General features: G+C 47.5%; 1 protein-coding gene across 9 annotated transcripts in view; it reads right to left on the reverse strand.

Annotated features, from left to right (window-relative positions):
* Nucleotides 1-25,414, reverse strand: part of EPHA5 (EPH receptor A5) — a 213,816-nt gene that overhangs the window by 75,340 nt on the left and 113,062 nt on the right. For all 9 annotated transcript variants that reach the window (XM_074148361.1, XM_074148360.1, XM_074148363.1 and 6 more), the window contains 2 exons: nucleotides 22,664-22,819; nucleotides 16,516-16,851 (listed from right to left, as the gene is read on the reverse strand). In XM_074148361.1, coding sequence (XP_074004462.1) covers nucleotides 16,516-16,851; nucleotides 22,664-22,819 — 492 coding nt within the window. The remainder of the gene's footprint in view (nucleotides 1-16,515; nucleotides 16,852-22,663; nucleotides 22,820-25,414) is intronic.

Genomic DNA, 25,414 nt, shown 5'->3' on the forward strand with positions numbered 1-25,414 from the left:
CTCTTTCCTCCCCGCACCCCCCGCCCTCCCCCACCCCCCGCTCTCTTCTAATTGGAACCCAGCCTGTGAAATGTAATTAAAGCTCTCATAAATACTGCCAGTGAGCGCACCTTTTTTCTTCCAAGTAACTACTAACATCTTCGAGAAGACCTCATCAACCCCTGATAGAATACAGACTAATGTATCTTCTCACACACCCCACTCAGGATGGGGAAGTCAATCTTCCCACCTTCCACATAATTAAAGTCACCCACGTTATGTGCTTTTCCTTTGCCACTCCCTCCCCTTCTCCGACACATGGATCACCCTGTCATCAACTCCTTTCCTTTCATCTGATTTATTCTGTTTCTAATCACTGAACAAAATCCAGTGCTTCTGGAGAAGAGCTGGAGCAGTCCTAGGCACAGCTCGGCAGTGGGTTTCCTTGTCCTTGCCTCCTCCCATCTTATATTAAAAGACAGTGCTTTTATCTCTCCTTTAAGAGGGATTATTTCCTGCAATCTACAGAGTTTATTCATACCTTCCCGTGAAAAAAAAAAATAAATACCCTCTTCCATTCAGGGTAAATGACTGAGACATTAACAACGAAATTCAATGGTACTTCAAAGACTCCTTTGGGCCCAAAAGGTTGTGTAGGGCTGCTGGGGGACCAAGGAGGCCGTTAACCCAACAGGTGGCTTCATTTGGTTGGTGAAAAATAGCGGCTGCTTCTCTCACAGGCAAGAAAACACTCCCAGATTCAGCCTAAACGGCAGCTATAAAAACGTCTTTGACTCGAGGCATCTCTGAAGTTTTCACTCTGCCCACCTGGCAAAGGCAGACGGTGGCTGCTGTGCGTGCCAGAGCACTGCTCCGCGTGTGGCACCGAACCTCTCCTGCTACGGAAAAAAAGACACAGACCCTCCAGGGTCCAGTGGTTTAGGAGCCACACGGATGTTACCATCAGGAACCGAGACTCTAGCTGATACGTAAATGTGTAACTAAAAGGATTAAGGGCGCCTTTCACAAATACAAGCAGAAACAAACAGTGTTTTCTGTTTGTTTGTATTCTGATGAATACCATCAGAAAGAACCTGCTTACAAGCCTGCACTGGTGCGGCACTGGTGAGGCCTCACCTCCAGTGCTGTGTCCAGTTCTGGGCCCCTCACTACAGGAAGGACATGGAGCTGCTGGAGCGTGTCCAGAGGAGAGCCACCAAGCTGGTGAGGGGTCTGGAGAACAAGTCACACGAGGAGAGGATGAGGGAACTGGGCATGTTTAGTTTGGAGAAGAGGAGGCCAAGGGGAGACCTCATTGCCCTCTACAACTCCCTGAAAGGAGGGTGTAGAGAGGTGGGTGTTGGCCTCTTCTCCCAAGGGAATAATGTCAGGACCAGAGGAAATGGTCTGAAGTTGGGGCAGGGGAGGTTTAGATTAGCTATTAGGAAGAATGACTTTCCTGAGAGGGTGGTCAGGCACTGGAACAGCCTGCCCAGGGAGGTGGTGGAGTCACCATCCCTGGAGGTATTTAAGAAACGTGTAGACGTGGCACTTCAGGGCATGCTCTAGTGCCCGGGATTGTGGGGGGTTTTTTTGTGTGTGTGTGGTTGGACTCGGTGGTCTCAGAGGTCCTTTCCAACCATGAAGGTTCTGTGATTCTGTGAAAATAAATGGAGGAGATGCTAAAGCTTCTTAATTTACCTTCCCCAATCCACTCAAAGAGTTATCAGCACAAACCAGCCATGCTGGTCAAACAGAAGGACACACCAAGTTAAGGCCTCATATGGGAAGAACCACCAAGAATTCACTGAGACTTCACTCCTGAGTGACCACTGAACACCACTAGGGACCACCCAAGACCTTCCACGAAGCCCCTAAAGGGCTTAATGCGCATGTGCCAGGGTGATGTGAATATTATGATGAGCTCTGGGAAATGTAATGACTATTCATATTCTGTACGGATATAAGCCTCTGTGAATCTTGCATTCGGTGGACGTGTTGGGTGGAGAGATCCCCCATGTCCCTGGCGCCGAATAAAAGAATGCCTGCTTCTTAAGACTACATTGGTGTTAAGGAGTTAATTCCCGATTTCAGTGACACGGACGCCCCATGCCCAGAGGTACATCATTACTTCTATGAGGCAGAGTAGCCAGCGCAGGAGACACAGAGGCAGGAGTCTCGACAGCCCCGCACTTCAGGTATTCTCCCATCAAACCACCAGCACAGCCCCTCGGGCACCTGCCCGGAGCTCAGCCATGGGACTGAGGAGCAGAGGGCTGTGTGACCCCGGACCACAGCATCCCAGGGGAGGACAGCCTGACACAGCCCCGTGCGGTGATGCCCCTGGCTGGGAGGCAGTCCCCTCACCAGCCCCTGGTAGATGTTGTCTCATGAACCAGATTCAGAAGTTAAGAGAGGCAGAGAACTCATGAGGTTCAACAGGGAAAAGTGTAGGGTCCTGCACCTGGGGAAGAAGAATGTTCGGCACCAATATAGGTTAGGTGTGGACCTGCTGGAGTCAAGTTCTGAAGAGGAAGATGTGGGGGTCCTGGTAGACAGAAAAATGCCAATGAGCAAGCAGTGTGCTCTTGTGGCCAGGAAGGCCAATGGAATCCTGGGCTGCATAGGGAAGAGCGTGGCCAGTAGGTCGAGGGAAGTCATTCTCCCCCTCTACTCTGCACTGGGGAGGCCACAACTGGAATACTGCATCCAGTTCTGGGCTCCCCAGTTCAAGAGCGATAGGGAACTACTGGAAAGAGTCCAGCAAAGGGCAACGAGGATGATTCAAGGATTGGAGCATCTCCCTTATGAAGAAAGGCTGAGAGAGCTGGGACTCTTTAGCCTGGAGAAGAGAAGGCTGAGGGGAGACCTTATCAATGCTTATAAGTATCTAAAGGGTGGGCTGAAGGAGGAGGGAGCCAGACTCTTTTCAGTGGTTCCCAGTGAGAGGACGAGGGGCAACGGGCACAAGCTGGAACATAGGAGGTTCCACTCAAATATGAGAAGAAACTTCTTTCCGGTGAGGGTGCCAGAGCCCTGGAACAGGCTGCCCAGGGAGGGTGTGGAGTCCCCTTCTCTGGAGATTTTCAAGACCCGCCTGGATGCAGGCCTGAGTAACATGCTCTGACATGCTCTGGGCAATCCTGCTTCGGCAGGGGAGTTGGACTAGATGATCTCTATGGTCCCTTCCAACTCTAAAAATTCAGTGAAATTCAGTGAAATTCAGTGAAACCAGGAGGAGCCGCAGAAACCTTTGCTAAGGTCTCAAGAGGATAAACAAAGTGTCGGCCTCTTTAGCACTTCATTACTGCTATGGCTTGTCTTAGTTAAGTGCTTTTTTTGGATTTTCATCAGTGAATAGTTGCCAAGATGCTCTAAATACTACTACTGCCAGAGGCCAAGTAAAACCCAAGGTATTTGAGAGCAATTGCTCTCCTGCTGGACAGAAAGTCAAAAGGCCCGGGATTTGAGTTACATTTAATCGTCTGGGCACTGGAATTTGCAACCACTTGGAATGGACACTGTCACATTATTAATGGCTACATTTTAAGCAGACAAAGCACGATTCACCAACCAAATGTACTGGAGGCAATACCTTGCACTCAGCTGGGCTTAGACCAAAGATTGTCTTTCCTGACTGCTGGTGTAAAAGAGTCAAGAAGGAAACTGTCACTATTGCAATTAAGATTTGGGAGCAAACAGACCCCACGCCATGCTTTCCCCCAAGCTATCCAGCATACTTTAGCTGACTAAACACTTTGGATAAATACACTGTTGACTGACATTTCTATTTTTCATGCTGCAGTGAAATTGAAACCACAGTAATACGAAAACCAATTCAGAAAGAAAAAAAACACCAAACCCCAAGCCCAACAACCCACCCATCAGCCCATCTCCAGTTGGGCTTTGACCAGCCTCTCTTATCTGCCCTTAAAGTAAGTTTGGCAAAGAGGTTAGGAAACATCTCCAATGGAGCAGCTCAGGGCTCCAGCCCTCGGAGAAGGGCTCAGCAGGGGCAGAGGAGCAGCAAGAAGAGTCCCGGCCCTGGTGTGTGCCCTCTAGCCAGTCACACCACACCTCTGTGCCTCAGTTTCCCCATCAACAAACCAGACGCCTGAAAACCCTCCCTGCCGAAAGGCACTGCATAAGTTGTAGGCAATGAAATAGCAATTTACTGACATTAGACACCCCTTCCAATGATGCTGTATCCATCAGGTCTGGATACAAGAAAGCTGACCCACCTTGCATTTATTTACTGCATTCATTTGCATAATGATCATGTATTTCCCTTCCATATTTTGTCATAAATGAAGAACCGGACACTGCACAACTGAATATAAAATGGCAATCATCATACGTTGGCTGATATCAGAAGATGCAGGAACAGTGTGAGGCCACAACAGATGCACAATTGTTATCTGAGCACAAAGAATACTTATCAACTGCCTGACTGCTTTATGACGATTCGGTTTGTTTTAGAGAGGTGTTCTGCCGGGGTTGCAAATAGCACTCAAAGTCTTGCAAGGCTACCTGACTCTGGCAGAAGTCCTCCTTGAAGACTCAGCCAATACGTAGCAGAGGGTTCGGTGCATCGCCTCTGCGGAGAGCATGGGGCATTCTGCCCTTCATGCACACTCAGCTTTGCTAGCTGCTGTCTGCAATTTTGGAGAGGGCGGAGAAGGGTCTGTGTCGTCATGTGCATCCTTGCCCAGTCACCCTCCGATGCCTTTCCGTCTCCTTGCAGGGACCGAGTCGCACCTGGTACAAAAATATGTACAATAAATTAAATAACCCAGTCATTTCCGCAGCAATAGTCTTCCAGTTTAGTGAACTGAGTGAGAGCACCTCTCTGTGGAAACCGTCCTTGCATGGCCACGCGTTCAGAGGCTCACGCCGTAAGTCTCCAGGAAGGTCAGCGAGCGATTTCACGCTTGGGGCCACCCCTCACAAGAACAAGGCAAAACCATGGAGCTGCGTGGTTTAATGATCCAAGGCAAGAACCCATCACGGGGAAGGCAGAGCCCTGGAGATGACAGGATAACGACACGGTGCAGATCAGTCCCCTGTAATAAGCCACACTGATGCTGAACTGTGTGAAAGACACTCACTCAGGAGATGGCGCAATTAATAACCTATGTGGTTGAGCACCACTTTCTCTCCTTCGATTGAGGCAGATGGCAGAAAATTGGGAAGAAGCTACGACGGAATTGCAGGCAGGGTCCCACAAACCCTTGCAAACCGAAGGAGGAAGAGTAAGCCTAGTTTTCTTATTTAACCTGATTCAACATTGCTTCCTGTCATCTCATTTAGGGGCACAGAGCAAAGATGCACAAGCTGGTACAGCATGATGTAAAAGCACGGAGGGCAATTACAATAGGTATTCCCGGGAAGGCAGCGAGTGGGGTGCCGGTGCCCTCCGCTGGCATTTTCCACCTCATTCTGCAACTTTGCTTGAGGCACCTTCATCTCTCTCTACCAAAGGCCCTGCAGAGCAAAAGGCCCCTTCTCTAAAGGGGGCCTTCTATAAAGGGGCCTTTTCTTCTAAAGTCCTCTTCAATATATTCATCAATGACCTGGATGAAGGGATGGAATGTACCCTCAGCAAGTTTGCTGATTACACTAAACTGGGAGGGGTGGCTGACACACCAGAAGGCTGTGCCACCATACAGCGAGACCTGGACAGGCTGGAGAGTTGGGCAGAGAGGAACCTGATGAACTTCAACAAAGGCAAGTGTAGGGTGCTGCAACTTGGGAGGAATAACCCCCTGCACCAGGACAGGTTGGGGGCTGACCTGCTGGAGAGCACCTCTGAGGAGAAAGACCTAGGAGTCCTGGTGGACAATAGGATGACCGTGAGCCAGCAATGTGCCCTTGTGGCCAAGAAGGCCAATGGCATCCTGGGGTGCATCAGGAAGAGTGTGACCAGCAGGTCGAGAGGGGTCATCCTGCCCCTCTGCTCTGCCCTGGTGAGGCCCCATCTGGAGCACTGGGTCCAGTTCTGGGCTTCCCAGTTCAAGAAGGACAGGCAACTGCTGGAGAGGGTACAGTAAAGGGCTACAAAGATGATGAGGGGCCTGGAGCATCTCTCTTTGAGGCAAGGCTGAGGGACTTGTGTCTTTTTAGTCTGGAGAAGAGAAGACTGAGGGGGGATCTGATCAGTGCTTATAAATACTTAAAGGGTGGGTGTCAGGAGGATGGGGCCGGTCTTTTTTCAGTGGTGCCCAGTGACAGGACAAGAGGGAACGGGCACAAACTTGAATATAAGAAGTTCCACCTAAACATGAGGAGGAACTTCTTTCCTTTGAGGGTGGCAGAGCCCTGGAAGAGGCTGCCCAGGGAGGTGGTGGAGTCTCCTTCTCTGGAGACATTCAAAACCCACCTGGACAAGTTCCTGTGCAACCTGCCCTGGGTGGACCTGCTTTGGCAGGGGGGTTGGACTAGATGATCTCCAGAGGTCCCTTCCAACCCCATGTGATTCTATCACCTGACCTGCCCACCACTCCTGGCAAAAACCCACCGGGCGGATTTTGCCAAATGCATACCAGAGCTTGCAAATTCTTCCACCAAGTTCCACAGGGCAGCTCTCTCTCCCAGGCTTGCCCGAGCCGAGGCACTCACGGGATGAGGCTGGTGCCTTCGGCGCCTCTCGGCAGAGAGCGATGCGTCGCCCTGGCTGGCTGCACTGCAGCTGAAAAACCCTCGCCCAGCCCCGCCGTAGCTGGTGGGTGTCCTGCATCGATTTGTACGGGGCCTTTTGATCAGAGCCCATATTCTTAAAAATTATCAGGCTTGAAGAAGCAGGAAAATAAATAAATAATAATGCTTTCCTTCTGGTGATTTCTATTGTACTGATCTAGCTGGAAATCCCATTAGTTACTCACTTTGATCAGGACTGTTCCTCCAGGACCGTGAGACGCAGAAAGCGTTCCATCAAGCGGCAAAAGAGCACATCTGAAGTGCATTTTAATTAAAGGCTTCCAACTCTTGAGCTTTCTGTAGTATTTGCATGTAGCTGAACTTTGGCCCAGCTGCTGTGGAAGAAATACAGTTTATTGCTGGGCTGTCTGTCACCTTGGAGCTGCTCTTGGCTCTCCAGGTAAAGCTCTCCAGTCCCCCGGCCGGAGGAAGAAGACAATGACGAGGGGCAGGAAGCTGGGATAAAGCACTAGCCAGCCATATTACTGCTATTACATTAACCCTTCGCAAGAATTACAAATGCCAGAAGCAGCATTTCAGATGACTTTGGAGGAACGAGCCAGGGGTTTGCTGTACAAGTTCAGTGTAATAGCAATTACAGTAGAAGATGTGGAAAAACCTTCCAAGCCTCGCTGAAACACGCCTCTCCAATAACGAACAATCCAGGGGAAAAAGCCATTTCAGCCTGATACTGTAAAATAGTAATTGGGAACCTGTAATTCATGCACACTGTGAGCTCACTGGAGCTGGAGCTCAGTTTGGATAAAATCAGCCAAATCCTTCCCAAGATGCAGACGCCAGCCTGCTCCCTGACTGCAGACACCGGGTGAATCTGCAACCAAAGGAAAAAAATCTGGTCAAATGAACAAATGAATAGATAAATTACAAACTGCATATTAAGGAGAGGTTGAGCTCAAGGCAAGAGAAAGCAGGCAGGAGGAACACCGGGCCAGAAGACCGTTGGGTGGCATTGCAGCACAGAGAGCCACCCTCTTTGAACATGGCCCCAGCTGGCATGCAATTTGGTACGAGGGCAGCAAGACTGAAAGGCATCTGAAGCGTGTGAGCCTTACAAAAGCTGTCACAGATATATCCAGGTAAAATAAAGGTGGGTAGCCTCTGTCTTCTGCCCAGCATGTGTCCTGCACGTTGGTACACACACAAACGCGTGCAACGCTGCCGTGTGCCTACTTACACCTTCACGCTCTTCAAATTCGTATTGCCGCTACCAGAGTCGCACGGGAAAGGAGACGATGTCCTGCCAAGTTGCTACACCCCGAGCCGTGTTTCTGTAGCACAGCTCGCTCAATGCACAATTACTGAAACAAAACCATTTCAAACTACTCCAGCTTCTCCACCCTCGTATTTAACTTTTGAGGGAAATTTACTACAAAGAGCTTACTTGATATGGTAAAGGAGCCGCAGCCAGAGAGCAAGTGGGACGTTTATCAAATGCCAACAAGTCCCCTGTTATTTCTCTAATAGCACTGGAAGTATTTTTATATTCTTTTTTGGTTTTGGTTTTTTTTTTTTTAGTCCTGGTGTCTTAAGAGCACTTTCAGAACTATCATCTACGCAGAGCGTTAAAAATGAAAAGCTACTTTTAACGCTAAAATCAGAGAAATAACATATCAGACAAAGGAATTATCAGCTTGCCAACTGAGACGGAAGAGCTGAATAGCATTTTATTAGCAGTAAAAGTCAGAAGCTGTGTTCATGGAAAAAGAAAAATCTATATGTTGATGTCATCTGGGCAGTGAAACCATTTTAGATGCTTTACTTTCGCTCTCTGCCAAGTACTGCGCTCAGCACAATGCAAAGAGAACTCCTTGGCCCCGAAGACTGTGTTTTAAAGTGATTAGAATTAGATTAATATAAGATTACCTGGCAATCCTTTAAAAATCTGCCAGCAAAATGGGAAATAAACTTTTAAACCAGCGCTATCACTCTCGCAATGTAACATCAGCGGTGCTCTGCAAAAACACGAGCTTCTTCCAGCTCTGACCTTGTGCAGCTCTGACCGCGTCTGAGCGCAGCACAGCCCGCTCCACGCTTTTTTGGGAAAGGGCAACGTTTGCTCCTCATACACCCCGAAAAATCTAGACTCGGGCTGCCCCATCTCGCTCGTGAGACCCCACCTGGAATACTGTGTCCAGCTTTGGAGTCCTCAACACAGGAAGGACATGGACCTGTTGGAACGGGTCCAGCAGAGGGCCACAAAGATGATCAGAGGGATGGAGCACCTCCCCTACAAAGACAGGCTGAGAGAGCTGGGGTTGGTCAGCCTGGAGAAGAGAAGGCTCCGGGGAGACCTCATAGCAGCCTTCCAATATCTGAAGGGAGCCTACAGGAGAGCCGGAGAGGGACTCTTTGTCAGGAGATGTAGTGACAGGACAAGGGGTAATGGTTTTAAATTGGAGGAGGGGAGATTTAGATTAGATATTAGGAGGAAATTCTTTCCTGCGAGGGTGGTGAGACACTGGAACAGGTTGCCCAGGGAAGTTGTGGATGCCCCATCCCTGGAAGTGTTTAAGGCCAGGCTGAATGGGGCTTTGAACAACCTGCTCTAGTGGAGGCGTCCCTGCCCATGGCAGGGGGGTTGGAACTCGATGATCTTTAAGGTCCCTCCCATTCTATGATCTCTGTCACTTTACCCCAAGCCAGAGGTGACGCTGCTGATGGTGATCCCAGCGGCTCCGGGATGTCACAGAGGAATCTGTGTCAGTCCACCTCAAGCACTGTATTTTGGGCAGCTCTTGCTCCCTCATACCGAGCTCCATGGCACCATCCAGGTGCAGTCCAGGGATAAATTTCCCCCAGGTATTACCTGGCATTTCCTTTTTGTAGGTCGTGCGACTGCCTCACAAGTAAGTGCTTTGAAGGAGACTAATCGCTTTACCATAAAGATATTTGTCTGACTGCCACTGGGACATGGTAAAACCTTCACCCTACTGCATGTCATCAGTTGAGTTCCACCACGAGAACTTCAGCGCCTTTCTCCGTCCCTTTTATAGAAGGAGGATAGATGGGGACGACTATTTCTTGCTCTTTTTATTTTCATCTATAAATAAAACATTTTAATTTCATGTCAAAATTGAAAGGTCTGTCTGTAGATGTAGGAAAACGCTTTTTATTTCATCTTTTAATGTCCTCACATATATCAACAATGGGGTCGTCCTGCATACTTCAAGAATAAAAATGACCTCTAACTAAAAGTCGTATTGTAATTTTGAGGATTTTTTTTCACATTGCAAAGAACTCTCTCAATATTCAAGAATGTATTTCTAATACTCCAAGTACAACAAAAAGACTTATAACAAACTATGAAAAAGTAGCAATTACCGACCGGGGGATTATAAATAAAACTGTAAAATATTCAGCTGATCCATAATTCATTTGGTAGCAGACACCCAGCCATCTGGGCTGGGGTAAACCCACGACTCTGGAATAGGATGGTGGATGAAGATTTTGCATTCAGAATAAATGCGGCCATCACAAAAAAAAAATAAAAAAAAATTAAAAAATTCAAACAATAGACCCTTTGTGCAACGCTGGCTTTCAGGTTTCACTTTGTTCTGCCAGCATGTTTGCTTTTTTAACTACCTATGATTGCATTCTCAGATTACGTGTGACCGTGCTTCAAAAACAAATCAAAATACTTCTTGAAGCTGATTATCAGCATATACCCAGGACTTCACAAATGAAATTATTCTCTCTTCCTGCTGAACCCTCACTGGCAGCTCGATACTCATTTTCAGATCTCCCTGGACATGAAGGGTGTTCATAGCCAGCAGAAGGATCCTGCCACAAGGCACACAGTACGGTGTAGGGTACACCCAGGTTTCAACAGAGACCATGGTCTTCGAGGCAGTACTAGTTTACCTCTGCTTATTAAAATACCCCCGTATTCACCCATCATGGTATGGAAGATTACACTTTGCTTTTAAGAGTACATTGCTCTAGGTTAAATGCTGCGATATCTGCGTTAATGCACTGGAAGCTAGAGCAGCATCTCTAAATGACAGCGTTTTCCAAATAAATGGGCAATTGCAAGCCTTAAACCCTTTATTTATGCCACTAATAGCCCCTCTCTGACCAACGTGAATCTAAAGCACAGCTTAAACTATCAGACATACCAAATTCACATAGCATTGCCTGCAGCTGCTAAAACTTTCTCGGAGTTCATAAAATGATTAGATAAATTCATGGGAGAAAAATCCATTAAGGGTTATAAAGCACAAAGAGGTTGTCCCTGGAGGTTGGAAGGAAGCATCGGGATGTGTCTGCCTCGTGCTCATACCCTTGCTGTAGTATCCACTACTGACCACTGCTGGGACGTGATGCAGCTCAGTGGATCAAGTACCGTTACAACAGACGTTTAGAGGCAAGCCCTGCTCACCACCCTGGCTGTGGACAGGGTGTTTTTAAAAAATAAGTACCTGCTTAAGCTTTCTCAGGCCCTAGGTCAGCAGTTCTGGTTGGAAAGCAGAGCTGCAAAACCAGCCTTGCTTCTCATGTGAGTTGCACGCAACATACTGCATCTACTAGAGCGTCCTTTTGGACATTTTTCATTATTCTTAAAGAAAATAAGGAAGCTGCCCCCCTCCCCAAGCCAAACCAAGAGACCTGAAAGTTGCAAGAATCATACCCTGAACCTTACAGGACTTGAACCTGTCCGTGCCCAAAGGCAACCTCTGAAAACAGGCTTCCCAGCACAGACATTTCCTCGCCTCGTTTTCTGATGTTGTCTTCCCAGACTGCCCAGAGCTGCAGCCCATCGGTTTCAAGAGCACGCAGCTGCTGACATAAAGACTGCAACAAGCTCTGTGTTGCAGGTTTCCCTTTCTGAATGGCCCTTGGCTGCTTTTCAAAGACTGGTACATCCCGGGTGTGAAGGAAAACACCTTCTCCCTTGCTCCCCGCCAGGGCACAATCAGAGTGAAGATCATGGCTTTCAGCTCACCTCCCTGCTCCAAGCGCTCTCCAGCTGCTCCAAGTATCTAGTGGGTTTTTTTCGGTCAAGCAAGCATCTAGTCATGCCTCCCAGGCAGCAGTACAGCTTGCCGGGTCCTCTTCTCCAGCACCTTCGCTTAAACAGCCTTGCTGCACCACAGATTGCAACTTCTACCTCTGGTTTGGCGTCGGGCATGCAGACTCCTTGAGGCACATCTGGATCCTTCTTCCCCTTCTCCCCAGAAAAGGCTCAAAAATATAAGGCAGGTCACAGAAGGGGACTGAACACCGGCTTCTGACTTTTCAAACAGAAAATGGGCAGGAGGCTTATCTTGAAACACACACAAAGAAGGTCTTTAAGTGTAAAGGAGTCCGTGGCACTTGGGATGCCAGCAGGAGAACGGCCCCACTCACACCCCCCACCTCCAGGCCAGCTCCGTGCCTGCAGCCTGAAGCTATGCCCACCAAGGGAGATGCTGGAAACAAAAAGCAAAAGAAAATTGCTTGGCTGTTTAGAATGGCTTAAAGTGAATACTCATGGCAGGTTTTAAGCCTAGAAAGGTTTTAAGCATTGCGTCTTCCCGGTGTGCTGCTAGGATGATACAACAGGCATGCAGGCAACCGTGAATCACAACCTGTTATGAGACACACGTCTCTGACCAAGACGTCATGGTAGGTGCTTTCTGTATACAGGGTAGATAAGACTAAAGACCTCAAGGGAGATGCACATCTCTGTCTAGAGTGACAGCATTACTTAATCATCCAGCCTGGTGAAATCGCTGAGACAAAAAAAAGAAAGTCACACAGTTGTCACTTGAAAAGCAAACTTCAATATTAGCATCACGTGCAGGCTGCTCCCTGGAAACTGTCTAAAGAGGTGGCAGTTACGTAAACTTGAGCAAAACCGTGAGCAAGAAAAGGGTGGCTAACTCAATCCTACCGTTGCCACTTATGAACTATTCACTGGGCTCTGGTCCACGTGCACAAGGCACACTTTTTAATGTGCTGTGAGAGTGCATTACAGATGGCTCCCTGCCATCTGTGCTGGGAAGTCCCTTGGGCACGTATTTAGCAGCAATCCCACAGGGGAGAACTATGCTTTGGCCAACCCATATAACTAGGAAGGGAGTAAGGTCCTGTTTGCCTGCAGCAGCTCTAGGGTAGTCACAATGGAGGTCAGCGTGCTCTCCACCTCCCCTGGCTTGTGGTGTTGCTCACCCTTTCTAGACACCTGTTTTCCAGCAGAAACCACCTGCAAAATCCCACAGAAACAGCAGAGGTTTGGGAGTTGCAAGAGGGTGACGGGGGAACTAGTCTTGTACCCGGAGCCTAAGGCCACTGCATCTGACGTGGACTGGTCCCACCTCAAGTACCGTCAGGTCCCCAGGGACTGGGGAGCAGAAGCACGCTGGGGTGACCAGCTGAGATTAGCTGATCTGCCTCCTCTTGCGCAGAAAACGTTACTGTTTCCTTGCTGTATTTCCAAATCTGATTTCAAAAGTTCAGAGGAAAATTACATCAGTCTGAAAATGCCAGACTGATTGCCGGTGCCAATTCTTTCTCTCATTATTTTAAATTGGGGAGAGAGGAAGAGGGACAAATTATTTTGAAAAATAAGAAATGAGAAAACCGCATTTTTGTCAGGAAGCAATCCCTTCGAGAGCCTAAACCAGAGGTAGTTGCAGCTGCCAAAAGCTCCCATGCATAGAGGAGGTGGTGTGCCCAGCACCCCACTGCCTGCACATTCCCTGCAGTCCTGAAATCAGTGTGGTCTTTTCAGACGGACAAAAGCCAAACCAACAAAACAGACCCTGGCATTTCTTTGCAGTGCTGGGTTAGTGAATACCTGCCAGCGGGGCTCCAGCAGCCAGACCTATCCCACAGCATGCGATTTTTTCATTTTCCGCAGCCAGCAGTTCTTGTAGCAGGGTTTCTCCTACTGCTGCAGTTGGCTTTGTGTCACTGCCTTTAGTGACTCAACTTCATTACACCAGCCTTCATGAAAATATAATCGTACCATCAGAAAACCTTTGTGAGGGAAAGGCTGAGGCCCCAGAGCCGCGTCTCTTGGTGGTAATTTCAGGAGGAAGATGAGTGGGCTGAGACTCTCTGAAGCCCCATGTGCCCTGTCTGCTCTTATTTCAGAGAGGATAGCTGAAGGTGAGGCTTTTTCAGAGATATCCAGCATCTTTGGGCACGGACCACTCCTACCTGCACACCTCCATTACTTGCCTCAAAGGACAAAAGAGGAAAGTTCATTTTTCAGATGCACCTTAGGAAAACAGATACCCACTCTCGATGCTTGGCAGCCAGTCTGATTTGCAAAGTCCCCCTCTACTGCCGCTTTATTTCTGGCATGGACAAACTGATTCAGGAGTGCCGAAAGAGCACGTTACAGGATGCATGTTTGATGCTACAGTTCCAGCAAACAGGCCTGGTTGTCCTCCTGAATGCGTGGTGGGACCAGTCAAGAGAGACAACACAATACCGTCGCCACTTCTTGCTTTGGACAGGGGTCTGATTCAACCTCCTGCTGAATCAAACACAAGAGCACACAGGTGCAATTTCAACACCATACAGTGACTTACACACTCACGGCTCGATCCATTAGTATCCCCCTTGATTGCAGCTCTACCCGGGTAAACAGTGAGACTCAACCAGAAGCTACACTTACTCACTTGTCCTTAGCATGAGCACATTCGTCACAGGTTTACCAGTTAGAATCATAGAATCCTAGAATCGTCTAGGTTGGAAGAGACCCTTGGGATCATCGAGTCCAACCATCAACCCTACTCTACAAAGTTCTCCCCTACACCATATCCCCCAACACCACATCTAAACGTCTCTTAAACACATCCAGGGATGGTGACTCAACCACCTCCCTGGGCAGCCTCTTCCAATGCCCGACCACTCTTTCTGTGAAAAATTCTTTCCTAATGTTCAGTCTAAACCTACCCTGTTGGAGCTTGAAGCCATTCCCTCTTGTTCTGTCATTAATTACCTGTGCAAAGAGACCAGCACCAACCTCTCTACAGTGTCCTTTCAAGTAGTTGTAGAGAGTGATGAGGTCTCCCCTCAGCCTCCTCTTCCTCATACTAAACAGTCCCATCATACTAAACAGTCCCCATAGTCCCAACAGTTCCTATAACGGACCTTTTATTACAAGGATGGGGGTGACAAAGGGGGGTTATCCTTGCCCTGACGCACAGGAAGGCAGCTACATGGATAACTCCTGCCGCAACTATGGGGGGTTTGGGACATAACTCACAAACCAGGACCATTTCCTCACAGTCTGCACCGATCAGCAGTGTACCACTTCTTCTCGCGCAGCTACATTTACTGAGGTTCATACGGGTTTAACTCCGCACATCATGGAAAATCCAACGCCAGCAATTAAATACTAATGCAAACCCACCTACAGGAAAATAAACTTTTTCCAAAATAAGAATTACTGGCAGCAGCCTTCACAACGGGAAAACAAGTAAACAGCATTAGGATCGTGACACCTACTGATCTGCATTAAACTGGTGCCTTCAACAGGTGTCATACTGCCATCCACTGATGTTCCTCCAGAAGAATTCCTGCCACATCCATCAGTAGCAACCCTGGCATCCCTTTATTTCCCCTCCTTGAGACGTATCCGAATGACGTGTCCAACACTTTGACAATCCAGTCTAATTACCAGTACAGGTATCTGATGGAGTCCGATGCAATCGCATTCTCTCGCTGCTGGGCTGCCAAGCTCACGCATGGACACCTGGGTCGCAGGAATGAAATGCAGCCCTGCCCCACTCAGCATTTTTCTGCTCCGCAGCGAGGATGTGTCCATCTCCACCAAGCTGTCGGGCTGCATACCGCACCGCACCGGGATTACTCCTAAGCCCTGTCTGTAAGGACAAGGCGAGGGGTGGCTCCCGTGATCTGGCAGCACAGTCCTCGTGTCCCCAAATGCCACCGGTTCACATTCCTGGAAGGGCTCCGCAGTGGACAAATGCCACTGGGGAGCCCTGAATTAAATGGCAGGAAGCAAGCCAGGTATGCAAAGGGAGAGACCCTAAAACACATGAGCATGAGGGACAAGAGAAGGATAGAAAGGTCTCCAGGGCTTACAGAAGCCGTGTGATGTGCCTGATGCGTTGATGCGTGTGGAAGGAGATGTAATGATGTTTTTGCCTGCCATCGCACCTCCAAACGACAGGGGACAACGGTAACTCCCTGACTGCGTCCAAGGTGACAGCTCTTTTCAATTGCTGGGCAAAGGAAGGGCAAACGGATCTGAGCCCTGGACAAAGGGACAAACCAGTCTAAATGATCTCTGCCTGTAGAGTGCAAAACCAAGAAGGACACAGTATGCAATGACATCTCAGCCCTACCTTGCTGGAGAGGCAGTGACAATGTACCATATCTTACCAGCCTGAGTTCAGTCACTTTAGCATCACAGTGCAGAAGAGGTATTAAATTTCCTAAAGTCACTCAAAACAATTCTCTTAGGGTGTTTGCAAAGTTAGGATGTTTTAACCATTGGCATTTGGAATCGAAATGAACTCCTAAAAATTTTCCTTTCCCAACAGCAGAGGCAACTGTTTTCTTTCTGGTTTAGTGGGTGGATATACCAAAATGCAAAGAAGTGGAGGGATCTCTGAGTTGCTTAGTGTAAAAGGAAAAAGCCACAAATCCTAAAAAGTACGTCCTGCTGGAAGGAAACATGTTGAAGACTGCAGTAATTATAACCTATGAGACATAACCACCCCCCCCCACATATCTGAAGAAGCCAAAGTCCAGCCCTCCATGCTGGGGACTTCCACCCATTTCAAAGGGAGGTCTGCACCCGCTGTGACTGGCTTGGACTCCCACCCCAGACATTCCCCGTGTTGAAGATCCACTTACCTGCCTGGTTTGTGGTTACATTTACAGACACAAACTGCCGGGCTCCGGGGTTCTGGTCGGACACTCCGTTCACTGCCTCAATTTCAAAGGTATAGTTTGTATGAGCAAGCAGATCCACCATCATGACAGAGGTGTTTTTCAGGCCGGTTTGCTGGGGGAGGTACCTGACATGACCGCCACACGCCTCACACAGACCTGAGTGTGAGTTGCACTTCTTGCATGCAATATAATAAGACACATCTTTCCTTCCACCAGTATCAGCAGGGGGAATCCATTCCAGAAAGACACTAGTCTCGTTAACATTTGAGATGGCACTCCGAGGAGCAGAGGGGGGTCCTGGTTTGTAAAGTGAGAAAAACACATGGTAAAAACAGTATTATCAGTCGTCCTGCTCTCTACTACTTTCTAGGCTGAAAAAAGATGCCCCATTGCTCATGTGCCAAAAAATACACGGGGATCATTTGCAGCAGCACCTGAAGAACCAGGAAAATGGGGACTTGTTCTGAAGCGCTCCCACCTCACCTCAAGAGGTCTGTGCTGGGATGCAGCCACCTGCCCGGGAGGACAGGACACAGGGCTGGCTTAAACCCAAGAGGAGGAGCACTTTATGCCAGGGCATTGTCTCTGGTGCTCTCCTTGCTCTTCCCGTGAAGGGTGCAGCAAATCTTTGCTCTGCTCAAGTCATTGTCGGCTTCACCAGGGGCAAGATTCTCTCTCCTCGGCCCACTGCCCCTATATTACCAGCCCTAGGTTCTAAAAAGAGACACACGCTGAGGTATTGACGCCACTTAGGTACTTAATTTAAGATGCCAAATCTTTCCTGTGCATGCACCCGCCTCTCCCCATCAGCTACTTGGCAACAGCAAAACCTAAGCTTGGGCATCCAAATCACACCTAAGCGATGGTTGGTGATGGCTGGCTCACCTCAGTGAGCTTTGGGCTCAGTGTAGCCCAAAGCAGATGGTGATCTACACGGGCCACTGGAAACACGGCCGTATCCAGCTACTCAACGGCAGCCTCTTGGTCCCTGCCAAGCTCTAGCACGGTTGGTTAGCCACACCGCACTTGGTTATTTTGCCAAGCCCCCCTGCCCAGGATGCCAGCATGGCGCTGGCAAGGCTACCAAGGAAGAACAGCTGCTGCAGAGGTGCCCGAGCTCCTACAAACGGTGAGCTATTTTCCTCCAACCTGCTGGGAAAGGCCATGCCTGGGCAAGCAAAGCCCACCTGGAGACACCTTCAAAACTGCTCACTTGCAGAAGGTGCTGGAAGTTTTTTGTTTTTAACAGGCTTGTGTTGCAGACGAAGGGTAAGCTGCACCTACACCCTGAAGACAATGTGGAAGGACAAGAAGGAATCTCATGCAAGAGATCCACACGTTGTGTACTCAGGGATGCATGAGGAAGAAAGGGGAAATTTATCAAAGCAAGCCAGGGTGGATTTTCATTGTGGCACCACCAGAAGCTATACACCAAAGACTGCGATTTTTCCAAGGGAGGTAGAGGAGGGAAGGCAACGCATCCCCTTTGGTTTGAAAGAAGCTGTCAAAACTCACGAGCAGTTCCTTGAAAAGAGCCCAACAAGTACTTTCACCAGCTAGAAATCCATGGGAATTTAACACCCGGTCTCGGCCTGTCATCTTCTCGTTTTGTGGTGATAATTAAACTCATTTTGTTATTTAAAACAGGCAGTGTGGCAAAAATGAAATTACCTTATAAACCAGAAGCATTTTCCTCTATCTCCCTTTCCTAGTCCCCTTTTTAAGTCTATAAAATTGGTAACACTGATAAAACACTGTCATGATTTCAACTCAAAGCTTGCTTTGGTGGGGAGGGGAAAAGCAATTGAGGACTGCTTTTAGTTAGTTTAAGTTAGTTTGGAAAACGGCCAATCAGCTTTGTTTTGTTCTGCGATCACTTCACCACAAACTGGGAACAAGCCTACGAGCAGGGACCCTGTGCTATTTAGCAAGTGACACCAAGGTACAGCCCAAGTCAGGACTGTTTTCTGCACTCTCATACTCGTACTGATATAACAGAAACTATGAAATTCATCACTGGAGCTGTGTGGAGTTATTGCCCTCTAGGGTTTTTTTTTATATGTTTTCTTAACTGGTTAAATTGCCCTATTTTTTCTTCTACTGGATGAATGCCCTTTTACTTCTACCAGTACTGTAGGAAAAAATAAAGAACTCAGGCATGAGAAACACTTACTGGACAGTGTGTCTTTAACAGAGGATAAATTATTACTTTTGTAAAGTCACCAGAGGCTTTTACTTGCTTTATACAGAAGAGTCAGCTGCTCTTCTTGAAGGTTTAAAAACATCAACTTCAGTGGAAGTGCTTTGAAGCTAGTGGGACTTCATAACCTATAAAATTAGCATTCTCACAGGGGCTCAGAGAAAGGTCTTTAGCAGTCTACAGATATCTAACAAGACCTACTTGAAGAATTCTGAAATCACACTTGGGTAAAACTTTGGCAAATCACAGCTGGGAGAACAAAACGGTGCTTTACCTTCAGAAGAGGGGGGCCCTAGGTCTGCTGAGAAGGTCTGTTTTAATTTCCAACCTCCTTTTGTCAAGGACAAAGATATTAGTTTACTGATTTTATCTTTTTTTCGTTTGTTTTTTTTTTGGTTTTTTTTTTAATTTGCTACTTTATCCCCTAAGCAGATAAGGTTCACCCCTGCTGCACCACCAGTTACTGACCACAGGCAAATACTTTCTGAAGACAAAGATACTGGCATTTTTCTGGATGGACACCAAACCTGTTGTCTGCTGATGCACATATTTTAAAAAATATAACCTGAGAGAGAAATTACACTTGAGATACAAATACATATATGGACACACTCAAAGTTAACTGTAAACCTTTTGCGAGGAGACTATTACCCTAAATACTATAAAAACTTCAATTTGTCCCATGTGTTACACTATTTAAAGTATTTCCCTGATATGCTCTAAACAGCAATAGGGTTACTTGTCAGAGATGGGAGGGGTGAAAAGAAGCGTATGACTATGTTTTCAATTTAAAGAGATGTTGTGCAAGGAACTGAAGCCAGGATTACTTACTTAAGAAGAAATAAAGTGCAATTACTTCCTGGAAGATACATAGTAATAAGAGAATTCTCAGAAGCCCATCAGGACCAAACATTTCTTTTTTTGTCTGAGGGCAATAATTATTTCAGAGGGCATCACAGCGCTATTAATTTCAAGATTACCAATCCTTATTTATAAAAGTTCTAAAACATGCTTAAGGAACTGGGAAAATTAAATAAAAATGTACTCCCCTTCCACTGTACTTATCCGAGCAGTTGACAGTGATGTAGCGGTTGCTTTCTTTAGTGATGCTGGTGCTGGTGAGGAGACTCATGCAGCTTGGGACTGAAAAGCATCCGCTTTAAATTAGGAAAATGTGATTTTATAGCTATACCGACTTGCAAGGGGACTTAGCTGGAGTAGAACTGAAAATGCACATTGATGTATTCTCTAAAATTAACTAGATTTGAAGTCGAGGAAATCCTATGACTATTATTAACTTCTGCAGTAATAAATAATAAAAATATACAAAAAACTTGCAATATTTTCCTACCAGTCATAACTCAAGTCTGTCCCGCTTGTCTTTCAGTTCACGATGAGGTGTTCCCTTCCAGATGCAATTGGACTGGTTTAAATTGTTAGTGTTGCTACCTACTCTTTACTGTCCCTGCCAAAATTTACTACCCCTAGAGCTGAGCTAGGGTACCACGTGGGCCCTCCTCATCACCTTCAGCACAAATAGAGCTGGATTAGGACAAAAGTCTCAAGAAAGGATGCTTAGGGCAAGCAAGGGTGACTGAAGCACCTGGAGAAAGATCAGACGATCTACTCTGCATTTGGGATAGTAAGAGTGAATACCAGCAGAGATGCTGCAACATCCTCAACTGCTACACGGGGGTTTGCAGGAGGCAACAGAAGCCGAGCAGTGCCTTGGTCGGTATTAAACCTCTCATCTGCCCCCGAAGCCCTTGGTACCCCCGGCCAAGCCATATCCTATTGCAGCTTCAGGCACTATGCCTGTGCTTTAAACTTGCTTTTTTATAGTAAATTTTTGAAAGACCCTGAAACAAAACCACCCAAACATTAAAAACCCCAAACAAACTTTAAAAACCCAACAATAACAAATAAACATAAAACCCCCAAACAAACATAAAAAGAAAATCCCATGGCATTTGCAGAATAAAAAATCACAGCCTTTACCTACTGAATTCAAACTGCACCAGAAACCTGGGGGATACAGGCACTCCAATTTCATTTTTTTTTAACTTGAGCTGGTCACCAAGCTTGCTTGAGCCCCTCTGAAAATCCTGCCCTACGCTCAGGTCCTAAGCATGCATATACCTCTTCCTCAGGGATGGCAGCTCTTTCCCTGTGCTAACTCACCAGCAGGATAAACTGGATGGGTAACCCTCCATCCTGAGAAGGGACAGAGAGCAACACCACTAATGGTGGGCTGTGGATACCGGCAGTCTGGCATAACTCTGTATTAGTCCCTGGTTTTGGTTCTGCCTGCACAGAAAAGCCGATTTTATGTGCATTTCCAGAGCTCAGAGTACTCCTCTCCCTTCCCATTTCCCAATATCATGCTAGATGTCATCATCTCTCATTCATCTATGTTTTTTAAGTCAAGCCAAGGGGCAAAATGGACATCAAGAAGCCCTGGTATCAAAGTTTTTCATGCTGTAATCCACCCTAGCTACCGCTCCAGAAGACACCGGCATATCTATTTAATAAACTGAGAAGTGCTTGCATGACTCACTCCCCAAAGACCACTTTGATCCTACAGCACCAGCTACTGCCACGCTGCCTAAGGCTGTCTTCTCCTTCCCTGCAGCACACCTTCCAACAGCCACATGCATCACGCTCCTGCGGCTGGTGAGAAGCCAACACAGAGTTCAAGGGCCCCAATTCTACTGTGATTCCCCCCGCCCCCTGGGCAAGCAGAGACCTGCCGAGGGCTATTTCCTTTGCGAAAGCGTCTCTCCAACAGGAACGGGCTTTTTCTTTCTCTTTTTGAAGTGCAAACGTGGGAAGCTAGGAAGGGCATCTTTATTCACTGGGATGAAGGCACAAAAGCCAGTACCACGGGATGCGAGGAAGCAGTATGGAAGTCAGCACTGCGCGCTGCCCAGCGCCTCTGAGTGTGCACAGACCCATAAACCTACTTTTTCCTCCACCACTTCAGTTCCTTGGAAGCTCTACCTGCTCCTCCCCCAAGTAGTTCCTTCAGCTCCTCTTCAGTCCTTTTTAAACCACTTTTGCACTGCAAAAATCGCATTTGGAGCGTGACAGACCCAGCTCAGCAAAAACCCGGGGTCTGTTCTACACTCGGTGGGACTAGCTGGGGGAGTGCAAATTGCAGCCCTGAGTATCTGAAACGTAAACTGAACAAGAAACTTTCAAGGTACAGCTGACAGGATTGCTCCCAGTTGGCAGGAAAAGGGCAAAACTAGTAATTCTGATTCAACCAACTCCACCTTGGGCTCCCAATCCCCCAATTTGCTTGTTGTGCTACCTTCCCCCTACGCCTAGGGGATGAACTCCACATTTTTGCTGCAGGTTTGGAGAAGCAGTTTCCATTGCAGAATTTTGCGGCTATCCTGAAAAACGACCATCTCCAGGCGGCTGGGAAAGGCAGGGCTCTCTCCCCGCTTGTTTACTCAAAATGAGCTAAGAGATGATACTAAGACGATGCTAAGACCACGTAAACCCTGTCCGTGCCTACCACTGACAGGCGCTACCCATCGTGTCTTCCTCTGCGTGCGTGCCCCGCACCGGTACCCACGCAGGCACCGACGCGGATGTTGGAAAACGCCGCGCTGCTGGCTGAGTCCACCCAGGAGCGGACGGCGAGAGACGGGAGCACCCGTTTGTTACAAAAGTGGTTCCCTGGGTTCAATGCCAGCTTTTGAAGCAAAAGGCTTCGAAAAGCTGTGTTCTTGTGTAACTAGGGGTACAGCGGACAAAGCCAGTGAGATCACAAGTGTGTCAAGGCTAGTTCAGACTCCAGCCCAGAGCCTGTAAAAGCACATTAATTAGGATCATAATTTCTAGTCACAGTACAGGAACAGCTCGAAAGGATTAAAAACAACCCTATAGGCACATGCTTACTTGTACAGGCCATTGTAGGTGGGTCTGATTCCTTCCTAAAATAGTGTTCTTCACACAGGCAAGATGTGGATGCTTCATCAAGCGTGTAGCTGTGAGGGGGACATTTGCTGCAGGATGGACTGTGGGGTGAAGCTTTGAAGAACCCAGGTCTGCATACTGTGAAAAGAAGAACCACAGGCTAAGCTCTCCCGTCATAAAATTAGTCTCTTAACATTTCCTTTTTTAATAAACCAACATATCTTCAGCTAGAAAACAGACAAACACTCATGAGCTATTTGGTTTTCTCTATTTTAAAACAATCTATGCCACTAACAGACAGTGCATACTTAAATATCTGCATGAAAACAGAATGAGAAGCTGTTGATATTTTTTTTTCCCTAGCATCTGCCTTCACTGCGTATTTATTTTCCTTTTTGAATGCATTAGAGGTAACATCTTTTGGGCTCTGCTTTAGAAAACATTATTGTGTTTGTGTTGGTTTTTTTTTTTCATTCAGTCTTAGAAAAACAGGTAAAATACATTTCATGGCTTACGTTTAAGATGTTCTACACCCAGAAATAAATGTCTCAGCAAACAAATAGCAACACGGTGGTGGAGGGGATCTCAAGATCGACAGCTTTAAGACATTGTGATAAGGCTACTTCCCTAGGGTCTTTTCCCCTGCAAACCTGCGATGAATTTTAAAATGCTCCATATAAGACAGACTGCTCTGGGTATAGTCTGAACCAGGCATGCTTGCCATACAAGATATTCCTTCCAGCTCCAATACATATGCAACGACGAGACTCGATACGAGAAGTATTTTTGTTCTCACAAATATAATATCTGGCTAAGGGTAGCTTCGGATTTTTTTTTTTTCTTTTTTAAAATAATTTGAAGTGAATAAGTAATAACTTGTTACCAGCCTCCTGAAATGAGCTCTTTCACCTAAGCAAAGCACTCTGCACTTCATCTCCTTGTGCAAACTCAGCCAGGAGCAGTGGCAGCTACCGGTTTGCATGTAGCCACCCCGGCTTCATGAAAAACCAGCTGGCCGTGTAATCCTACTGCTATACGTAGAATTACAAAATCACTGTGAGAAAAAGGAGGAAAACTTGATTTTCCGTTTGTCTCAAAAAGCAGAGACACAGAGACATGTTAAAGAAGCTCCAAAGGGCTCTTACCTTTTTTCCTTTAGAGATGCTCTAAAATAATTCTGCCTAACGTGGTATCAACGATGCACAAGTCTGCTATCAGACTTACAGAAGTTACCTGGAATTCCCGAAGTCTTTCCATCTGCATTCAAACTTCCCCAGCTCTAATTAGCTTGCAAAGAAAATGAGCTCACAGCAAAAGCATTAATATTACCCCACCAGAGATGTCCAGATGATCACAGCATGAAGGTCACGTGCTAAAATTCAGCCAGTGATGACAGAATTCATCTTCACTGCAGATGAAGTATAGGTTTTTACTAGTGATCCCTTTTCCTCTGATGGACCAACTAGGACAACTGCCTCTAAAGCTGGCTCTACTTCCTGCAGTACCAGAGAAACTCTCTCGACTTTTGCATCACTAGCTACTTCACCAAAGGTGAGACACTTGCACATCAACTCCTAACTCCTAGAGCCAACCAGTAAGTCTTTGCCAATGAAGATCACTCATGCATCAAAAGGGATGTGATACAGGAACATCCAATAGACCTCCCCCAGGCCCCACTTTCAGTCTTGTCTGGACCACAAAGCTCTCACAGCAAGTGCCATGCAGCCCTGAAGTTCCCAAGCCCCCCATGAGCTGCCAGGCCTCCACCATGCATCTGCAGCCTCTCCATCCTACTTTAGGCGATGCTCATCTCCAGCATCCCCGCTGACCTCCCCAAACTGGGCATCCTCCCACATCTTCTACCAGCTGCCTTTTCTTCCCACAAGACAGGCAGAGGACAACTAGTAGGACTGGACGGATTACCAGGTTTTAAAATCCCAATTTCCAAAACTGCTCTTCACAGAATCACAGAATCGCCTAGGTTAGAAGGGACCTTTAAGATCATCTAGTCCAACCTTAAAAAAAAAAACAAACAAAAAAAACAAAAACAAAAAAACCCCACCAACACTAAACCATACTCCCGAGCACCATGTCAACTCGTCTTTTGAGTATCTCCAGGGATGGTGCCTCAACCACTTCCCTGGGCAGCCCATTCCAAGGCTTGATAACCCTTTCAGTGAAGAAATTTTTCCTAATATCCAATCTAAACCTCCCCTGGCGCAACTTGAGGCCATTTCCTCTTGTCCCATCACCTGTTCCTTAGGAGAAGAGACCAATTCCCACTTCTCTACACCCTCCTTTCAGGGAGTTGGAGAGAGCGAGAAGGTCTCCCCTCAGCCTCCTTTTCTCCAGACTGAACACCCCCAGCTCCCTCAGTCTTTCCTCATAAGACTTGTGCTCCAGACCCCTCACCAGCTCCATTGCCCTTCTCTGGACCCACTCCAGCCCCTCAATGTCTTTTTTGTGGTCAGGGGCCCAAAACTGGACACAGCCCTCGAGGTGGGGCCTCACCAGTGCCCAGGACACGGGGACAATCACCTCCCAAGTCCTACTCCCCACGCTGTTCCTGACACAGGCCAGGATGCTGGTGGCCTTCTTGGCCACCTGGGCACACTGCTGGCCCATGTTCAGCCGGCTGCCCACCAACACCCCCAGGTCCTTTTCTGCCAGGCAGCTCCAGCCACTCTGCCCCAAGCCTGTAGCGCTGCATGGGGTTGGTGTGACCCAAGGGCA

The sequence above is a fragment of the Numenius arquata genome, chromosome 5 (genome assembly GCF_964106895.1).
Source record: "Numenius arquata chromosome 5, bNumArq3.hap1.1, whole genome shotgun sequence".
Taxonomy (NCBI): Eukaryota; Metazoa; Chordata; class Aves; order Charadriiformes; family Scolopacidae; genus Numenius; species Numenius arquata.